The sequence below is a fragment of the Lynx canadensis genome, chromosome A2, assembly GCF_007474595.2.
Source record: "Lynx canadensis isolate LIC74 chromosome A2, mLynCan4.pri.v2, whole genome shotgun sequence".
Taxonomy (NCBI): domain Eukaryota; kingdom Metazoa; phylum Chordata; class Mammalia; order Carnivora; family Felidae; genus Lynx; species Lynx canadensis.
In genome coordinates this window covers 51,642,577-51,661,419 of record NC_044304.2, presented here as the reverse complement: position 1 = coordinate 51,661,419, position 18,843 = coordinate 51,642,577, and the positions used below count along the sequence as shown (strand labels likewise).

General features: G+C 54.0%; 1 protein-coding gene across 7 annotated transcripts in view; it reads left to right on the top strand.

Annotated features, from left to right (window-relative positions):
* Nucleotides 1-18,843, top strand: part of ATP2B2 (ATPase plasma membrane Ca2+ transporting 2) — a 387,223-nt gene that overhangs the window by 318,847 nt on the left and 49,533 nt on the right. For 3 of the 7 annotated variants that reach the window (XM_030307398.1, XM_030307400.1, XM_030307402.1), the window contains 6 exons: nucleotides 6,134-6,259; nucleotides 7,952-7,984; nucleotides 9,118-9,177; nucleotides 14,322-14,363; nucleotides 15,197-15,355; nucleotides 18,138-18,352. In XM_030307398.1, the coding sequence (XP_030163258.1) occupies nucleotides 6,134-6,259; nucleotides 7,952-7,984; nucleotides 9,118-9,177; nucleotides 14,322-14,363; nucleotides 15,197-15,355; nucleotides 18,138-18,352 (635 nt within the window). The remainder of the gene's footprint in view (nucleotides 1-6,133; nucleotides 6,260-7,951; nucleotides 7,985-9,117; nucleotides 9,178-14,321; nucleotides 14,364-15,196; nucleotides 15,356-18,137; nucleotides 18,353-18,843) is intronic. The other 4 variants (XM_030307401.1, XM_030307404.1, XM_030307403.1 and 1 more) reach the window with 2 other exon arrangements.

The following is an 18,843-nucleotide window of genomic DNA, read 5'->3' as shown; positions in this document are numbered from 1 at the left end:
AGCTGTGCCCCATGTACCCATGTACCTCATGTAACCATGCCCTCGTGTACCCATGAGGTACCCCATGCAACCTCAGTCAGTCATTTGCCCTCTCTGGGTGCAGAAGCCCCACTCTGTAAAACTAGGCCCCTCCAGCTCTGCCACCAGAGGCTCAGTGCACCCCACTTGCCATTACATAAGGCTTGGGGCCCGAGACAGCTGACATCTGGACGAGGCACAGTGGGGACCGTCTCCTGCTGCCCAGAGCCAGTCTGAAGCAGAGATGGCCTTTGAGCCAGCAGTTGGGAAGTTTCTGGCCCACCCTCTGCTGCCTGTGTGGGGAGGAGATAAAGGTTCAGGTGGGACTGGACAGGCCATCTGGTTGGTGGAACACCCAGCGTTCCCTGGGCCTGAGCTCCTTCTGTCGTGGATGGACGGCCGCTGGGTGGCTGACACAGTTTCCCCTCCATTCTCCTGCCTCCGGCTTCACTACAGGCCTTCCCAGCGAGGTGGAAAGAACTGGCATGACACCCTCAGTCCACCCTGGCCCTCTCCCCCCAGGCTGAATGCGGGGATGACCTCTCCGGGCTGCTTCCCTGTCTGTAGAAATGGGGTGATGATGGTCGCTCACAGGGTGATTATGACAGCCAAGTGGAAAAAGCAGTCAGACAGTATTTGCACAAGGGACTGCTCACTAAATACTAATTGTCTCCCTCCCTGCCCTGGAAATGCTTCCAGCGGCTCCCCCCTTGAACACCCAGCAGAGACCCAGCTCTGCAGCCCTCACTCCACTCAGGCCATTACACCATCCAGCTTCTCTCTTGCTCCTCTTCTCACGACCCTGAGCGGCTGTTGCGCTATCCCACCTCTCCATCTTTGCCTGGGCTGTGCCCGACCCTGCCCCCCGCCAGCCCACCGAGCCCTAGGTCTCTCTTGTCTTGCGTCGTCATTGATCTGTGTTCCTGTCTGCTCCCCTCACCCCAGCTGGACTGTGAGCTTCTGGAGGTCAGGGACCTCCCTTTGGGCCCTGCTGGCGTTCTACCACATCTGTCCATCAAGTAAATGAGCATGGTGTGCGCAGAAAGTCTGTCTGCACGAGCCTCTACTGGCCCCATCCAAACCAAGATCCAGACTCCCAAGATAACAGCCTTTTAATGGAGGCTGCCCTACGCCACCCAGGAGTGGCCCTTGTCTCTCTGGGACCCTGGGTGCCCAGACTTCATCACTCGGAGCTGATGACCTAACATAGACCACCCATTTTACAAAGGACAGACCGAGGCCCAGAGGGGAGAGGGCTGGTCTCAGGTCACACAGGAAATCAGAGGTAGACACCAGACCGGTTCCCAGGTCCCAACCTCCCCTGGGCTCAGGGCTCTCTCAATTTACCCACCCCCCGTGTTTGTGTATTCTGAGGGGCTCTGTGAGACCTACAGGAGGTGGAGGCTGCAGGATGATGGCAGAGGACCACGGACAGTGAGGTCCTGGTGCAAGGCTCTGCCGGGACCCCCAAACCTGAAGGGTTCTCACCTCCGCCTCTCCCCAGAGACCCTGCCGTTTTCCTGTGGAAGATTTGGTCAACCTTGACCCATATATGCCCGTGGCTCCACCACAGCTGCGGCCCTTGGGGTTAAACATTGCCCTTTGTGGGGTAATCTGGGGCTGGGGTGTGATAGCTGAAGGGGGTGACCTGGTCCATTCAACTCCTCCTCTAGTAGGAGGGTGCAGCCAGCCCCTGGGAGGGGAGAGGGACGGCCCAGTGAGGCGTGGGGATGAGTGCTAGGCAGGGGTAAATCTGACCCTTTGCAAAACCATAAGGACAGTGTATGAAGGGTGTGGAGATTTTCCATAAATGTAACATGTACCCACCACAGAAAATGCAAAGCGAGGAGGCAGCAGTAAAAAGGGGCTGGAGTTTCCAGCTATGAGCTGGGCTCTGCTAAGAGGAGACTCACAGTCCGAACCTACAGCAAGTAGCTCACAGCCTATGGGGGAGCCAGGCCTGGTAACATCCCCAGGGGAAACTGCAGGGGGTGGGGCAATCCAGAGGAGAGAGAAAAAGTCCCCTTGTGGAGATCAGGGAAGGCCACCTAAGAGGGGCATTTGTCCCAAGCCAAGAGGAGGAGGTTTTGGACCAGAGGAGGGAGAATGCCACTTGGGGGGTGGTAACTGGGTGAGCAAAGGTGGGAGGCTGAACACAAATTTCCAGTCAGCTGCCCGCTCGCAGGGCAGAGGCCACAGGGCAGAATCGGAGGTCAAGGGTCTGGAGCAGGCTGGGGTCTCATCCAAAGCCTGCTGAGTGGTGTTTGGATTTTGGAGATGATGTCAGGGGTGTCTGGGCTGGGAGACAGTGGTTAGAGCCGTGGCGGGGGGGACCGCTGGGGCACAGGGGGAGGGAGGACCAGGGCAGGGGCGGCTGATGCCCCCAGCTCTCTTGGCCCGTCTAATGCTGGGGCCTGGAGGCCCACCCTGAGGCTCATCTGAGGCTGAGCAGGCATGTGCTGCGCCTTCACCCCGTGTCCCCATATCCCGTGTCCTGTGTGGTGCCCCCTTGGCTTCCTCCTCCCTCCTCCCTCCCTGAGGCACGGCTACCAGCTCCCTACTGTGATGGGAGTGATTAGATTAGAAGGTGATTTGGGGTCTGATTATCTTGGGTGGAAATTGGCCCCCTATGTGTTTTTCCATCCTGCTTAGGGCTGGGGAGGTGGGGAGCGGCATCCTCATTACCAACGAGGCAGAGAAACTTCCTCAGAATACATATGAGACCAGGGTACGAGGGCCTGGCTTCCTGGGGTGGGCGCTGGTAGGTGACAGAGAGGATAGGCTCAAGAGAGAGGGGAGAGTTCAAATCCCGGCTCTGCCCCCACCAGCCAGTGACTCTGGGCAAGCCGCTTCTCCCTTAGCCTCAGTTTCCTCCTCTGTAAACTGAGGGCCGGTGTGAACTCTAATTAGATAATGGTGTGTGAAAGGTTTGACTTGATGCCTGGCCCACGGTAGGTGTCCTACAGAGGTCAGCACTGGCCACTGCCCCTGCCATCTGTGCTCTGAATCAGTGCACTGTGCTCCTCACCTTGAAGGATCTGGTGACCCCACCCCCACATGACCTCTCCAGGCCCCAGGCTCCTTATCTGTCTAATATTGCTGCTGTCGAACTGTCCCCCGCCCACCCCACACAAGCTGAGCCAGTACGCAAGAAATCTTGTCAGCAAGTTACTGTAATTACCAGGGTCCTGTCAGTGGGCCCTGGTGTTCCCAGTTAGTGCCTCTTGGGCAAGTAGATGGGCTCCAGAGTCGGCCTGGGCTGCTTGGCCTCTAGTCAGTGTCTGAGCTCACCCTGTGGTCCCCACTGTGCCCTGCCCAGAGATGAAAGAGTGCTGTCCTTCTGTCCTTAGAATGAACAAGGAGCCAGCTGACCATGTGGGTTCTGCTACAGCTCACCGGGCGGCATGCCCCTTCTGGGAGCCTTCGTGCCTTGGTTTACCCATGCACAGTCAGACAGACTGACCTTTACCCACCATGAAGAAACTCACTGGAGAGTGTCCATCTGTCTGCCTGTAAAGCACTTTGAGATCATGAGATCTTAGAGGGCCAGAGGCTAGAACACACATATACACACATGCGCACACATATGCCTGTATACACATGGGTGCACACACATGCACACCAGCACATGCACACACACAATCTCAGGATATCGCTCAGGTCCTAGAACAGAAAAGAAGGAGTGGGTGAAACCTTTTGAGAGGTGACAATAGATTCCTTTCTTGAGGAAAATGTTGTAAGGTAGATGTTTCTTGAGTTTGCTGACCTAACCTTCAGGTCTAAAGCAAACCGGAAAACAGAAAGCTGCTAGAGACAAGTCACCCGAAAACAGGGAGAAGTGGCCAGCAGTCTGGAAGAAAAAGAAGGAAAAACTCTAAAACGCAGAACTGAGTTCAAGAAGCAACTCATCAGGGCCTTTTAGCATCCGGGTCGGTGTCTGTGGCCATTGGGCTCAGCCCCTGTCTGGTTCTTACTGTGTGGCCTGTGGATGGCCTGAAATGCTCCAGCCAGGCTGGGATGCTCACCTCTCTGTCGGAGAAGGAAATACATGCTGCATTGAAGAGAGATTTCTACCCTGGGTAGTAAGGATTTATATTTAAAAAAAATAAAGGTGCCCAAAAGTCCAAACTTCACTTACCTAGGTTCTTTACTAAATAGAGGGACCACTGGCAGGACGGAAGTTGCCTCCTCACGTGTTCCCTGGAGCCTTCTGCATGTGACCCCACACAGGCCATGCAGGTTAACTCTTTCTGTGAGTGACCTGTCTGTCTGTGAAAGCTCCTGGGACACAGTGATGTGTCCCCAGCACCAGCCTGAGGATAGAGGGCTGGCTTCGCTGTATTTCCTCTGTCGGAACCCAGGCTGCCGTAGTGGCCATCCCCTCCCCAGGCTGGGTCCCAGCCACCCTCCCTGGACTCCCCTTGTTTCCCCAGTGAGGTCACAGCCAGCTTCAGTGGGTTTGTTTGGTTTTTTTCCTGCAATTTTTCTATCATGGCAAAATACACATGATGTGAAATTTACCATTTTAACCCCTCTCAAGTATACAGGTCAGTGGCATTACATCCATTCACACTGTTGTGCACCCATTACCACCATCCATCTCCAGACCTCTTCATATTGCAAAACTGAACCTCTAGAGCCGTTGAATGGGAACACCACCCCCACCATAAGTTCCCCACTCTGGCCCCTGGCAACCACAATTCCACTGTCTCTGTCTCTGTGAATTTGAGTGCTCTATGGAGCTGCTGTACTGGAATCCACCATAGACGTCCTTCTGTGACTGGTGTATTTCACTGAGCATAATGTCCTCAAGGCTCATGCCTGTACCAGAATTTCCTTTCCTTTTAAGGCCAAATAATACTCCATTGTATGTATACAGCACACTTTTCAGCAGATTTACCTTTGCGTTTAATCCTCACTCTGGTACAGAGTCCCCCGAATGAACCTTGGACAGGCTGCCCTCTGATCCTGCATGGTGGAGGGGCCTGTGCAAAGTGCAACTGACACAGAAACCCCAAAGATGAATAAAAGTGGAGCCACTCTGACAAGAGGCCTCCCTCACCCCCCACAGCCAGCCCTCCTGCCCCTCAAAAGAATTCCAGGGCCTTTAAACCAGTTTGAGGGGCGCCTGGGTGGCTCAGTCGGTTAAGTGTCTGACTCTTGATTTCGGCTCAAGTCAGGATCTCACGGTTCGTGAAATCAAGCCCTGCATCAGGCTCTGCCCTGAAAGCGCGGAGCCTTTGGGGGACGCTCTCTCTTCCTCTCTCTCTCTGCCCCCCTCTCTCAAAAATAAACAAAGAAACTTTAAAAAAAAATTTTTAAAGCCCAGTTAGGAAATCCTAAAATTCTACAAAAGGGGTTCTTAACCTTTCTTTCACCAAGGAGCCTGGGGAAGTCTGGTGTCCTCAGAGATGCCACCCCTAGTCGGAATAAAGCTTTAAAATGCATAAAATAAAATACATTGGATCACAAAGGAAGCCGATGATATTGAAATAATTAAAATAATAAAAAATGTGTGTGATAGAGTAATGTGCTTCTTTGTGCTTCTTTGTCAGCACACTAATGACAAGAACCAGCGGTCAGTCTGATAGCTGCCTTACTTGTAAAATCAGGATGAGTGAATGACTGCAACAGCTATAAAGTCGCATGACAAAGAACCTGTCATATTTGTAATACATGTAACGGCGTTGTGGGCGACTAACACTCCTGGGGTCGGTAGCCTATGTCATGGTGAAAATGCTAACTTTCAGTTAGACGGTTGTGAACACCAAGATGTCATTGTCTTTTCATGCAAGTTCACAGAGCCCTGAGTTCTTTCCCAGATCTTTGGGAGGGAGTGGACCCCATTTTAAGCAGTCCTGTCTAGTCCTGTCTAGGACAGAGTGGGGAGGTGGCTCTCTAAGAGAAGGTAGTAGGTGGTAGACGTAGCAGGGTTTGAGTCCCAGGCCCGTGATAGCTCTGTCCCAAGGGCATAGTTTGAACCCTAATCATGGGCGGTACCCCAGGACCTTGGCAGACAGAGCCAGGAGCTTTCTGGGACCCAGTTCCTTCCACTCCTCTGGGGAGGGGGCTTGGGCCCATGCAACGGTAACTTGGCTTTCGTCCCCCTCCCCAGGGACCCACGTGATGGAGGGCTCTGGACGGATGGTAGTGACCGCAGTGGGTGTGAATTCTCAGACTGGCATCATCTTTACTCTGCTGGGGGCTGGCGGTGAGGAGGAAGAGAAGAAAGACAAGAAAGGTAAGCGCAACCCCCTCACAGACCAGGAGAGGAGCTCTTCAGGTCACTTTTTTTTTTTTTTTTTTTTTTTTTTGTCGTTTATTCATTCACTCAACAAAATAGTTATTGAGTGACTTTTATGTCCATGCCCTGTGCCAACAGCTGTCTCCTGCATCCTTGAGGCCCTGCTTGGGCCAGGAGGGTTCTGTCTGTTCCATCTCCAGGGTCTTGTCCCAGTCTCTGTCTGTCTGGTCATGTCATGGAGTACCCTCCCGTCAGGCCAGGCCCAGGGCACTGAGCACTTTGTTGAGTCTCCAGCCTTGAGCGTGACCTGGTCCCATCATCAGGCCTGATACGGAGTCGAAAGCCCCACCTGCACTCACTCCTGCCACTAGTCTCAACTCCACAGAGCAGGGCTGCAAACCCACCCAGCACTGACTCAGCCCAGATGTGGGCAGAAGAGATTCTGGGGAATGTGGCCAAACTCATGGTTTCCTCCCCTATCCCCCCAGAGCTGGCACCTTGCTGGATTCTAGCTCCTCTGCCACTTTGGAAACAAGATTCCTACTCCCTGGGCTCCCCCTCGGTGCAGTGTAGCCTGGCTACAAGTGCCTCTCAGAGCAGAGGGAGGGATGCACGGAAGACCCTAGAAGCCCAGGCCCAAATCCAAAGGCCCAGGCCTCTGGCCCTTGCACAGCCAGCTCCTTACCCAACACCTAAAGTCAGTCTCAGGGACAGAACCCTCTCACATCTTCAGTCTTTTGTCCTATCTCCTTCCCCAAGCTCCAGAGGAGGGTCCACAACACCCACACCATCTGGGGTCCAGGGGAAGAAGATAAGAATGCTCTCCTTGAGTTTTAGGGACAGGCCTGCTACCTCCAGCTCTCCTTGGCCGACCAGGCCCACAGCCTGGGTCACAACCAAAGGTTGCTTGTTCCTGAGGGTAATACCTTATATTTTCTAGAAGGGTCTCCCTAAGATTATGGCAGCCCCAGCAACATGAACAGTGGAGCTAAGCTGTGATCTGAGAAATCCAGAGGTGGGAGAGAACCTGTCTCAGGAGACAGCTGAGGTTGAAGCTGAGGACACAGTCCTTGTCAAGAGCCCCAGAGGGTGTCAGGACTGTGTTCACACAGTGATGTAGAAGCTGTGGCCAGCTCTGGCCCCAGGGTGCAGATGGTGGGGCAGATATGGGCAGTGGGCGGGGTATGGCAGGATGACACAGGCTTTGCCCCTTTTCTTGGCCTCCCTGGGTCCTGGGTGAGGGGCAGAAGCACCCAGAAGCTCCCACAGGCCAGACCAGTGTTCTCAAAGATTTCAGTAGGAAGATGGGCCTCTCCCGCCCAGAAGCACAGGTCAGAGCCCTTTACTGAACACACACCTATGGCCCAGTGAGATGGGGGTGTCAGTGTAGAAGGAAGAAGTGGGATGTGGGAGGACAGGGCCGAGGAATATACGGGGCAGCCCCACCTCTCAAGCCCCTGTGAGCAGCACGGCCAGGGCTGGGCCCCCTCTGCATTCCCATTTCATCACCTCCACCAGGGTCATTGCTTAGAGCCTGCCAACCACGGGCCCCCATTTCAGGATGACCACAGGCGTGCAGCCGGGTGTGTGTGTGGGTGCGTGTGGGTGTGTGTGTGCGCGCGTGCGTGCGCACAGATGAGGCTGGATGTGCTTCTCCTTCATTAACGTGTCTCAAAAATCATCACACAGGTGTGAAGAAGGGGGATGGCCTTCAGCTACCAGGTACAGTAAGACACCCCTCAGGGTAGATGGGGCTTTTAGAAATAGCAGCAGCCTTCGAGCACTGAGCCCTGGCCCCAAGCCACCAGCACACAGCTGGAGGAGGCTCCCTGACCCACCAGACCCTCCACTGTGCCCCCACGCGATGCCAGCCCCACGGGAGGAACCGGCGCCTCACTCTGCCCGTTTGCCCTTCCAGACCTTCACCCTGCCAGCCCATGCACATGGCGCCACCACACGGCCCGCAGCCCCACACACTGGCATGTAGTGCCCCGCTCACCACCCTGTGACCCCACAGCCCTGCTCTCCTGTGCACACCCCACAGAGCCTGTCCCAGCTCCCCTCACCACTCAGCATGTGCCCCCCACCCACTAGTGTCACTTCCCTCTCCTGCCCACTCAACCCATTTCCCCACGCCTAGAAAGAACAACCAGAGTGGATTTGAGCATCTCATGTCATTTGTAATTTGTAAACTAAGGGAAACTTGCTAGTACCTTCTCTGTCTCAGGCACAACGTGTGACGTGCTTGGTATCACCTATTAAATGATGGGGCATCTCGTAGGGGGTTGACCAAGGCGATCTTTTGAGTGCTGGTTAGGAAGGAGGAGGTGGCCGCAGGCAGTGGCCTGAGTCAAGGGCTTGAATCCTGAGTCACCATCACGGCTGTTCCATGTTCCACTGGGACGCAGTGATGGCGGTCATAGCAGATACCCAATCAGAATGCCCACACTGCACCCATTACTGAAGGTTTGGAAATGACTCCTGGCCATGGGTCCCTCTGGCCCTGACGGGCAGCCAGGTGCCCTCTCATAGAAGCTCCTGTGACGGGGACTTGCCCGATTGGCATGGCCAAGGGGTGCATCCTACCCAACCACATTGATCATCTGCCATGTTTTATTTCAAAGACCCTCCATGTCTGAGTTTTTTACCCTGATTTTTACGGCATCTCTATGGGAACATTTCACCCCCACCCCCAAATTTGAGTTTCTTGATTTCCAACAGAGATTTTTTTTTTTAAGAATATAGTCATGTTACCTCCCGCAAGTTGGTTCATGTCTTTATTGTTGTTGCTGTTCTGCATTGTTGCTTTTCTCCATTGTGACACACTGCATTTTCCATCCCTCCCACCCCCACAGCGGCCGATGGTGCAGCAGGCTCAAATGCTGTAGATAGTGCAAATACCAGCCTAGTCAATGGTACGTCTTCGATGGCGAGCGCTCGGTCTCGGTTGGATGGGCGTCTCTCTCCCCCACCCCCAACTCTGGGCTTGCCTCTCCCTGTTCTGGACCGCACAGATCTTGGATGTGCATGGGCAGCTCTGGGACAATCGTCCTCTCACGTGGGGCAGGCGCTTAAGAGAGAAGCCACCACCGGGGAATCCGCTCCGCACCCACTTGCGGCTGCCAAAATGGCACTGGCTCCTGGTGGGCCCTCAACCCCCAGTGGAGCCCAGAAGAGGGACATAACGTTGGCTTCAGATTTGACTCCCAAGAAGCAGCATCCCACCCGGCGTGGCCCTCTCCTAAGTACATTCCTGGCCCCAGCTTGGGGAAGAAGGCCTGGGGTCAGGACCTGGGCTGAAGCTGGCATCTGGGTCCCTAGTGAAGTCTCCAGTCCTTGGCTCGAAAATTCCCTCGAGGCAGGGGGGACCCAGGCCGGGGTTCAGCCCCTTGGCCCCACCCCATAGCATGGCTGAGCCACAGATAAACATTTCTTCCTCTTCTCTTTCACGGAGTGAACGGGCAGGGGGCTCGCTTGGGCTCGGGCCTGGTTCTGTCCCTCGGACGTGGACTGGTGTTTCCTGCTGTTGCCTGTGCTGGAGCATTTGTCCTGAGTCTCTGCATTCTTATGGGCCCCTCGGGGGTGAGGGGTGGGGGGGGGGCTGCCACTGTACATGGGATCTGCATTTTAACCTCCTTACCCACAGGCATGAAGGAATTGTATTCACTGGCCTCCAAGCCTTTAGAGGGTTTCTTATTTCTATACCCTCCCATCTTCAGAGTGAAGAGGCTTCCGTTTGCTCAGAAAGCTCCCCCGTCCCCAAATTAGGTAGCATGATAGTCACCCAGACTAAGAGCTGTAGGGCTTCATCATAAAACTGTTGCCCGAGAGAATCGAAGGGAAAGGAAAAGCCATTCTTACAGCATCACCGTGTACGAGGCACTGGGCTGTGGGTTTCTCAATCATTATATCATTTACTCCTCACCACTCCTGGATGACATGGAGACCCTATCCTACCTCATACTCCCATCCCCTGCCCCAGACCTCTGACTGAGCCACCTGCATTCAAAATGACCAATGATGGAAGCACCTAGTGGATGTCAGGGGCCAAGCAAGACACTTCGGCGAGCCGCGCCTTGCCAAGAAGGGCTAATTCGGGTGTAGGTCTATTTCAAGCATAGGAGGAGAAAGGAGAACAGCTTGGGGTGTGGGAGGTGTCATGCGTCATGGAGGAGTGGCGAGGGGTGACAGGGAGAACCGATATAGGCAAACCCGGGGGGGGGGGGGAGAAGGAAATGGGAGGTGGTGTTCTGCTTCCCCCAGAGCAGTGAGCCTCCTGGGCTCGTTGAACATATAGACTACATCCAGGCTGGTCGGTCCCAAAAAAAGGCAGCTTCACTTCCAAACTGTAGCAGAAAACTCGCAAGTATCCTGAGGAAAATTACAGGAAAGATGGGGAACTTGACCACCCACTGTAAACCAGGCACTTTGCAAACATTTCATGCTCGTGGCCTCATTTGGTCCTCATGATAACCCTATGATACAGAGTTTATTGTCCCCACTTTAAAGATGGGGAGACTGAGGCTCAGGGAGATCAAGACACTAGCCCAAGGTCACAGAACTAGAGAGTGGCAGGGCTGGCATTTGAACCCAGGCCTGCAGGCTCTAAAGTGTGTGCTCCTCTTCCTAATCCAGGATTTCCTGAAGGAGTATGTCTTGTAAACTTCATAGGGATATTAATCGGTCCTATCTCCAAGAAAAGGATCCTGTGGTCAAAGGTGGTTAAGAACCGTGGGACAGAATTGGTCTCTTCCTCACTGCAAGACTTCTCAGAACCTTGAGTAGGCTGGCGTATAGTGGAAAGTTAGCCATGGAGGGCTTCCCGGGCTGATTTGGCTGCAGGACTTTTCCTGGCTGAATCTTATGAGATTGGTGTGGCTCCATAATATACTTTGGGAAATAGTACTCTACGCCGTTGCTACTCAAAATGTGATCAGAGGACCTGAAGCCTGGACATCTCCTAGGAACCTATTAGAAATGCAGAATCTCAGGCCCCACCCCAGACCCACTGAATGAGAATCTGCATTCTAATAAGCTCTCCAGGCTCTAGGCCAGTGTGCATCAAAGGTTGAGAAGCACTAGGCTGAGCCTTGGTCAATGAGAGAATTAACCGTTCCTTTCCCTCCCTCCTCTGAGCCAAGTCAGGATGATTTGGACATGGAAAACACACCCAGCTGGCAGTAATCCCCCTGACTCCACCCTCCCATCCCCCTTCCAACTGAAAGTGGGTGTATTCCATTAATCTTGGAGGCATTACGCTTGTTATTGTTATTTTATTATTTCTTTTACATTTATTAATATATCACTATTTAATACATCATTTATAATCATAATTAGTAAATAATCACTCTGGACCCCAGACATTTACAGGACACTTTGTGGTGCTTTTCATGAGCATCATCTTGGTTGAAATGGTCACATTTCACAGAGGAAGAAACGGAGGCACAGGTGAGAGAGAGGACATCCCCCAGTTCACCTAGTTAGTGGTCAGTCTCCCCAAAGCTTGTTTATCAGGCCATCTTCCCGTGAACCCTCCACACATGTGCTTTTCACACCCATGTCCCTGGCAATGCATGAAGAGAACAGACCTAGTTGTCAAAGCTGCGTCTGGCATCTGATGCAGAAAGGCCTCCAAGTCTCCACCCCAGGTCCCCATCCCAGCTCCCCTGAAACACAGCCCACCCTCCAGGTTGTGCGTGGAGCCAGACCTAGCTGCCCCACCATAGTTCCGGGGATAGTCAAGCACCAGTTTGGCTGAGGAGAGCCCCAAATAAGTCCCTTGCTTCTGAGAAACCAGGCCATCTGCACCAAAGCACCCCCAGAACACCTCTCCCTTCCTCGAACATATGCATTGGTGATTATTTTTCTAGCCACGTGATCACTATGGAAATAAAAGAGGAAATTGCTAGCTTGGTTAATGGGCACACACATGGGCTGTTGCATCTGATAATATGCAATGCAAATAAAGGCCCCTTTGTGTCTTCTAAAATCAAGTATCAAAGAGGAGTCCTCCGGTGCCCTTTAGCCCAGTTAGTAAAATTATTTTTGAAAATAAAAATAATTGTTGTAGTTCATTCCTGTTTGCTCTAAAAAGGCTTTTCCTGTTTTGTTTTTAATCCAGCAAAAAGAACTTTATAATAGAGCGACAGGGCCCTTCTCTTTCAACCCCAGGGTGGGTCACTGACCCTTTGCTGTGCGAGGCAGTGGGAACAGCCCTGCATTTCCCTTGCAGAGATAGCAGGGGGCTGGGATCCAGGAAAGCCACTTCTCCCCTCGGAGTCATTTACCACGCGATATGGTGATGCTGATGACAGTTTTATGGAACCAATAAGGCAGCGTTATGATCAGTATGCTCCAGAAATGAGGGCTACCTCTGAACCTCCTTTGGCCTCAGTCTCCTCATCTGTAAAATGAGACTGATGAGAATCCTTCCTATCCCACCTGCAGGGCATTGGGGAGATTGACAGGAGATGACACTCGCAAACCTCAAAGTGCTAAATGGGCAAGTGGTTATTACTAAGGCAACTATCAGGTGCTCTGGGAGCTGAATGTTGCATCCCCATTTTACAGAGGTGGAAGCTGAGACTGGGAGAGGTAAAGCTGCACAGCTAATTGGTGTAAAAACAGGGGCTTCGGGAGCCCCGTCCCACCAGGGCCGCCTTGATGCCCCTCCCCTGGGCTCAGAGGGGCTGAGGGATTGCTGCTTTCTCCGAAATCGGAGGTGGAAACATAGACGCACTTTGGGGCCAGCTCTCCGTTTACCCCCTGGGACCCAGGCAGGCCATCTGCCTCTCTGAGCCTCAGTTTCTCATCTGTAAATGGTGCACTACAGGAGTGCCCTTGTAGGGATGTGGTGAGGATTATATGAAATCACGGGGGTTATAGATGCGCCTGGCACATGGTGGGTTCTCACAGAACGTGAGCTGTGAGAATCACCTTTGCAGCAAATGGCCAAGGGTGTCTGACCTACTGAGACTCCTCCTGAGGTGGCAAGGCGCATGGGCAGAGCTCTGAGTGAGCTCAGTGGACAGGCCCAGGGGACAGGAGGAAACCCCTTTTCCTCAGCGCCAGCAGCGAGGGCAGGTATCTCAGCTGCCAGCTAGTGACCACCAGTACCTGCCACGCTGCAAACCCAGTCCCCAAGCCTCTGGCTAAGACTGGGGAGGGGGCCTCCCAGGCAGCCCCGATTAGGTGATGAGCAGCCCCAGATTCGGCCCTTTCCCCAGCCCTGGCACGCAGGGCCGGGGCAGGGGTGCACCCCAGGGAACCCACCAGCCCAACTTCCCTGTCTACTGAGGCCCGAGCTGGTCAACTGCAGAATAAAGAGCACACACCCAAGTGGAGGGGAGGGGCCAGCGGTGTCCCCTTGAGAGACAGGGCACTCCCACTGAGCCCCCTGGATTCACTCAGGGCACCTCAGAGCCCACCACTGGGGAGCCCTTGCCCAGCCTTTGCATGCATTACCCTCAATAGGGCTGGGCAGGGGGTTGTCCATGCTGTGCCTTCACACTCCTCCAGGTGGAAAAAGGAGAAAGTAGAACTCTACATACATCCCTCCTGAAGCCAGAAAGTAAGGAGCACATTGACCAAACTCCTCTCTTTTCTAGAATCTCTCTCGTCTCTCTCGCGCGCGCGCTCTTGCTCTCTCGCTCTCTCTCCCTGTCTCTCTCTCATTTCCTTTGCCTCCTCTCAGTTCACAAAAGGCACCAGCCAAATTAATCACTGGGGACCTGAGAACCCCTCTGATTCCTGCCAGCCTACTGTGGTCCCTTTTACCCTCAAAGGCTGTCATTTAATCTGTAAGATGCTCAGGGCCAAAATAATTCCCACCGAAGCTCTCTCTCCAAGCCCCCGAGAATCAAGACAGACCCTGCAGTCAATGTGGTGGCCAGGTTTGCTCTTGTCTCGGGGCGTCCCCAGCATCCCTATATGGAGGGACGGAGTCGGCTCGGCGCTTCCTCCTTCTATGACATGAATGTCCGTGGCCCTGTTGCGTCTTCGTGATGATCAACGTGTGTTGTCTGTTCTCTGTTGTCTGTTAAAATTCTTTGTCGTGTAGGTAAAATGCAGGATGGCAATGTGGACGCCAGCCAGAGCAAAGGTAACCCTTTTGTATTAACCGGCTTCTGTGGTCCCCGCAGCCCCTCCCCACCGGCTCTGAGAGCCAAGCCAGACACAGACATGTCCGCACCTACAGGTGCCTGACGTCTTTGGGGGGCATAGCTGTGATTCGTGTATTTCCAGGCCAAATGGAGACGTCACCGGTGAGGACAGGGGACACCTGTGAGCCAGCTCTTCCCCAGCCTTTGAGCTATGCTGCCCATTTAGCTGAAGACTTGTAGCTGGTTCTTTGAGATCCTTAGGGGCTAAGGGATAGGGCCCCAGGCCCACCAGTCAGTCCACCACTGAAGGAGGAGGAGGCTCGTCACCCACGGAAAGGGATACTCTCTTTTATTAAGCCCCCTATGTCCCTTCTGTCTGGTGACTATTTAATATCCCAGCAACATACTTAAGAACCAGCCGGGGAAGTCCAAGCCTACCTGCCTTGTCTGAATGTGGGGAAAGGTGAGGGGCCATTTGGGAAGGGTCTGTGGGCTTATTCAGGCCCAGAGGGGACCCCAGCCTCCTCCTGCTGGGAATCCAAGGTGGAACTGTGTCACTCCCTGGTTCCACTTGGATTCCAGCTCCAAGGCAACCACTGGCCCTGGGACCAGAGTCTCCACCTGGAAGAGGCAGACCCCACATCGCAGGGTTTCTGTGCCAGCCACACAGGGGTCCAGGCAGCGGAGTGAATGAATGCCTCACCACACTCCCCTGGGCAGGCAGGGTGGGTGCCAATATCCCCACCCAGCAGGCTGACCTCGGTGCGTGCATGTCTGTGTGTGTGTGTGCGTGTGTGTGCGTGTGTGTGCGTGCGTGCTCTGCCCCCTGCAGCCAAACAGCAGGACGGGGCAGCCGCCATGGAGATGCAGCCCCTCAAGAGTGCCGAGGGCGGCGATGCCGACGACAAAAAAAAGGCCAACATGCACAAGAAGGAGAAGTCTGTGCTGCAGGGAAAGCTCACCAAGCTGGCTGTGCAGATAGGCAAGGCAGGTAAGTGTGCAGCCACAGTGGATGGGGCAAGGGGGAACGTGGGGTGCACAGTGGGACCCAAAGCTGGCTCTCAAGTACTTCATCTGCAAAGTGGTGGCTTGCATGAGATGGCCCTGAGACCCACCCTTTTCTACCACAGCAACCAGCCCGAGTCCTGAGACAATAGACGCTCAAGTAATAGGTTGGAGTACGGGAGGGCAGGGATGGATTAGGGCTCTATATTAGCCACCCCGGCTGCAGGGCAGAGGAAAGATGGGACAGGTTGAGGGCAGTGGCAGGAGCCCAGGGAGAAGCCTCTTGTCTGAGCCTCAGTGCAAGCTCAGCTTCCCAACTGAGCCGGTGGCTCCAGGTGACGGCTGGTGGTGGCCCCTCTGGCCCAGGAAGCTGAGCCCAGCTGTAAGGCGTGCCCCGCCCGGCTGACACGGCCCGGGCCTCTCCGCCCGCATGAGGACACAGCAAACGCCAAGGCCTCCCCACCTGGCTGTCTCTCGGCTCTAATTATAGGCACCACGGCGTGGAGGAGGGGGGCAAATTACAGGCTTGACTGTCTATATTTAAATTCGGGCCTGGTGATAGCTCCCGGCTGCTGGGAGCTTGGCTTCCCGCCCCTGCGACTGTCAGATGGGGGTAGAGCCGGCCCTGAAGTTCCACAGCTGGAGGTGGGGGCGGGCGAGCGATGGGCCCAGGGATTTCCTCCATTCTCGGCCTGGAGAAGACGCCACAGAAACAGGTAGCAGCCCTGGGGGGCAGGGAACAGAGAGATGAGGAGGAGAAGGAGGAGGAGGAGGAGGAGGAGGATAACCCCATGGCCTTCTAAGTCCTTGCTCATCTCCCTCCTTCTCCTCAGCCTTGCCGAGAATGGAGTTCAGAGTCTAGGTTCACACCCCACCTCTGCTTCTCTCTTGGGCTGAATTCCCTGAAGCACAGCCTGACGTGGCTGGGAGCAGGATTTTTAGGGGCGAGGGTGTGCTCAGGTGAAACCTCTAAAGGGTAAGAGACTTGACAGGGCCAGGGGGAAAGCCAGATACTTTCTGGAGAAATCCCAGTCTCTACCTACCTCTGCAGGGTCTGTCCCAAGTCATGCCAAGGGGACTGGGCTGTTGGACCCCCACCTCAGCCATTGGATATTGGCCATCACATTAGGGTGGGGTGCCCTCCCAGGCACTTCCTGACACAGAGACCGTGGTCACTGAAACGCGAGCTTCCCCTGGCAGCGGCCGCAGGTGTGCACAGCCTCAGGGGCACCTGCCTGGCACCAACAGCAGGTGGAGGCCGCACACACCCAAGTGGCAAGGGGATCCCGGGGATCCGGGCAGGTAGGCACCTGCCTCTACTAATTCTGCAGCGCTTCTCTGGCCTGTGGCCTTGAACAAGTCACTTCCCCTCACTGAGCCACAGTCTCCTCATCCAAAAAAGGGCCCCCTGCTCTTTCCTCTGTCTGGAACACTCTTCCTGCAGGTCACACCATCTGCCTGATCCTTCTCATCATTCCCCATCTTCTCAAGTATCACCTCCTCCTGGAAGTCTTCCCTGGACGCCGTCGCTAAAGTAGTCACTCCCATGCCAGCCCATGTTTTGTTTTTAAGCTTTATTGAGACACAACGTATATACAAAAAATTGCTCACATTTAATGTACATCTTGATGAGTTTGGACACATGCATACACCCGTGATGCCATCCCCACAAGCAGGGTACGAAGCCTAGCCACCACCTCCTCCTAAACGTCCTCGTGTTCTTTCATGAGTTTTCCTGTTTTCTGTTCTGGGGGTAAGAACGCTTAACAGGAGACCCATCCTCTTGCCCAATTTTGAAGTGCACAATACTGTACTGGTAACCGTAGGCACTGTAGCGTAAAGCAGAGCTCTAGAACTTATATATGTTGCATAACTGAATCTCTGTACCCACTGAAAAACAATGCTCCCCTTCCGCCCTCCCCACAGCCCCTGGCAATCACCCTTCTACTCTCTGCTTCCATCAGTTTGACTATTTATATTCCTCATGTAAGTCCTTCTGTGTCTGCCTTCTCTCGTTCAGCGTGATGTCCGCTAGGTCCATCCATGTTGTCGCAAATGGCAAGGTTCCCTTCTTTTTTAAGGCTGAGTCACATACCGTTGTGTGTGTGCCCCACGTTTTCTTTATCCATTTGTCTGTCGATGGACATTTGGGTCGTTTTCTCATTTTCTGCCCATGTCACTTTCTGTCTTGTCATCCTGAAGTTTTTTGTCACAGCATTATCCCTATCTGAATTATCTTGTTCATGAGCTTGTTTCCGGTCTGCCTCCCCCTCTGGAGTCTCAGCTTCCCAAGGGCAGGGACTCTGCCCTCTCTATTGCTGTGTCCCTGGTTCCTGAAGTAGGAACTACTAGGTGTCTGGGTGAATGAGTAAATACATGGTAACAACTGCACATCATTATTGTGTGAGAGTACTATGCAGGCAGTTCTAACTTACTCACATGGTCTCTCGGCACACATTTCTTGAGCCCCTGCAAGGTGTCGGGCAGGCACCATGCTACGCACTTTACAAGCACTAATCGCATTTGATACTTACAAAATCACATGAGATAAACGTGCATCCCCGTTGCACAGAGGAGGAGACTGAGGCTCTGTGAGGATCAAGAACTTGCCCTAGGCCACAAAGCGAGTAAGTGGCAGAGCTGAGATGTGAGCTAGGGTCTGCCTGGCCCCAGAGCCCTTCTGGCCAAGGGTTTGGTCTACATCTCACTTCCCAGGCCCACACCCCCAGGAAAGCCCCTGAACAGGTCTTCCCCCACCCGTGTTACAGGACTAGTGATGTCGGCCATCACAGTGATCATCCTGGTGCTCTACTTCACCGTGGACACCTTCGTGGTCAACAAGAAGCCATGGTTACCCGAGTGCACGCCCGTCTACGTGCAGTACTTTGTCAAGTTCTTCATCATCGGCGTGACGGTGCTGGTGGTGGCCGTGCCCGAGGGGCTCCCTCTGGCCGTCACCATCTCACTGGCCTACTCTGTGAAGGTGAGAAGGAGGGGACCAGATGGATGCAGTTGGCTGCCCCCCCCTCACCAGGGGCTCTGTGGGGGTGGCCCGTGGGGCAAGTGCTGGGGCTGGGAGAAGCGCTGAGAAGGAGGGAGGGGGCACGTTGGAAGGTGGGAGAGAACATGGATGCAGGAACCCAAAGCTCACACACCCTCAGGGAGGTCCAGGGCCTGTGGCCACAACCAGAGGGCCACACCCTGGCTGCAGGGACAGCCGTCATTCATCCCAGCCAAGTGTCGCCTTGCAGAGAAGCCCCTTTGTTGCCAAATCTTCACAATTTTCCAGAGAAGCCAGAAACGTGGACTTAATATGAACTCTCTTGATTTTTAAACGTTGACAGTCAACTCAACTTAACAAAAAAAAAAGCACAAAGAGCAGACGTCACCGTGTAGGCCCAAACCCATCCCCAACCCACCAAATATAAGTAGAAGTCTGTAGTACTTCTATGACTAATCTCAGAGGGTACTCCC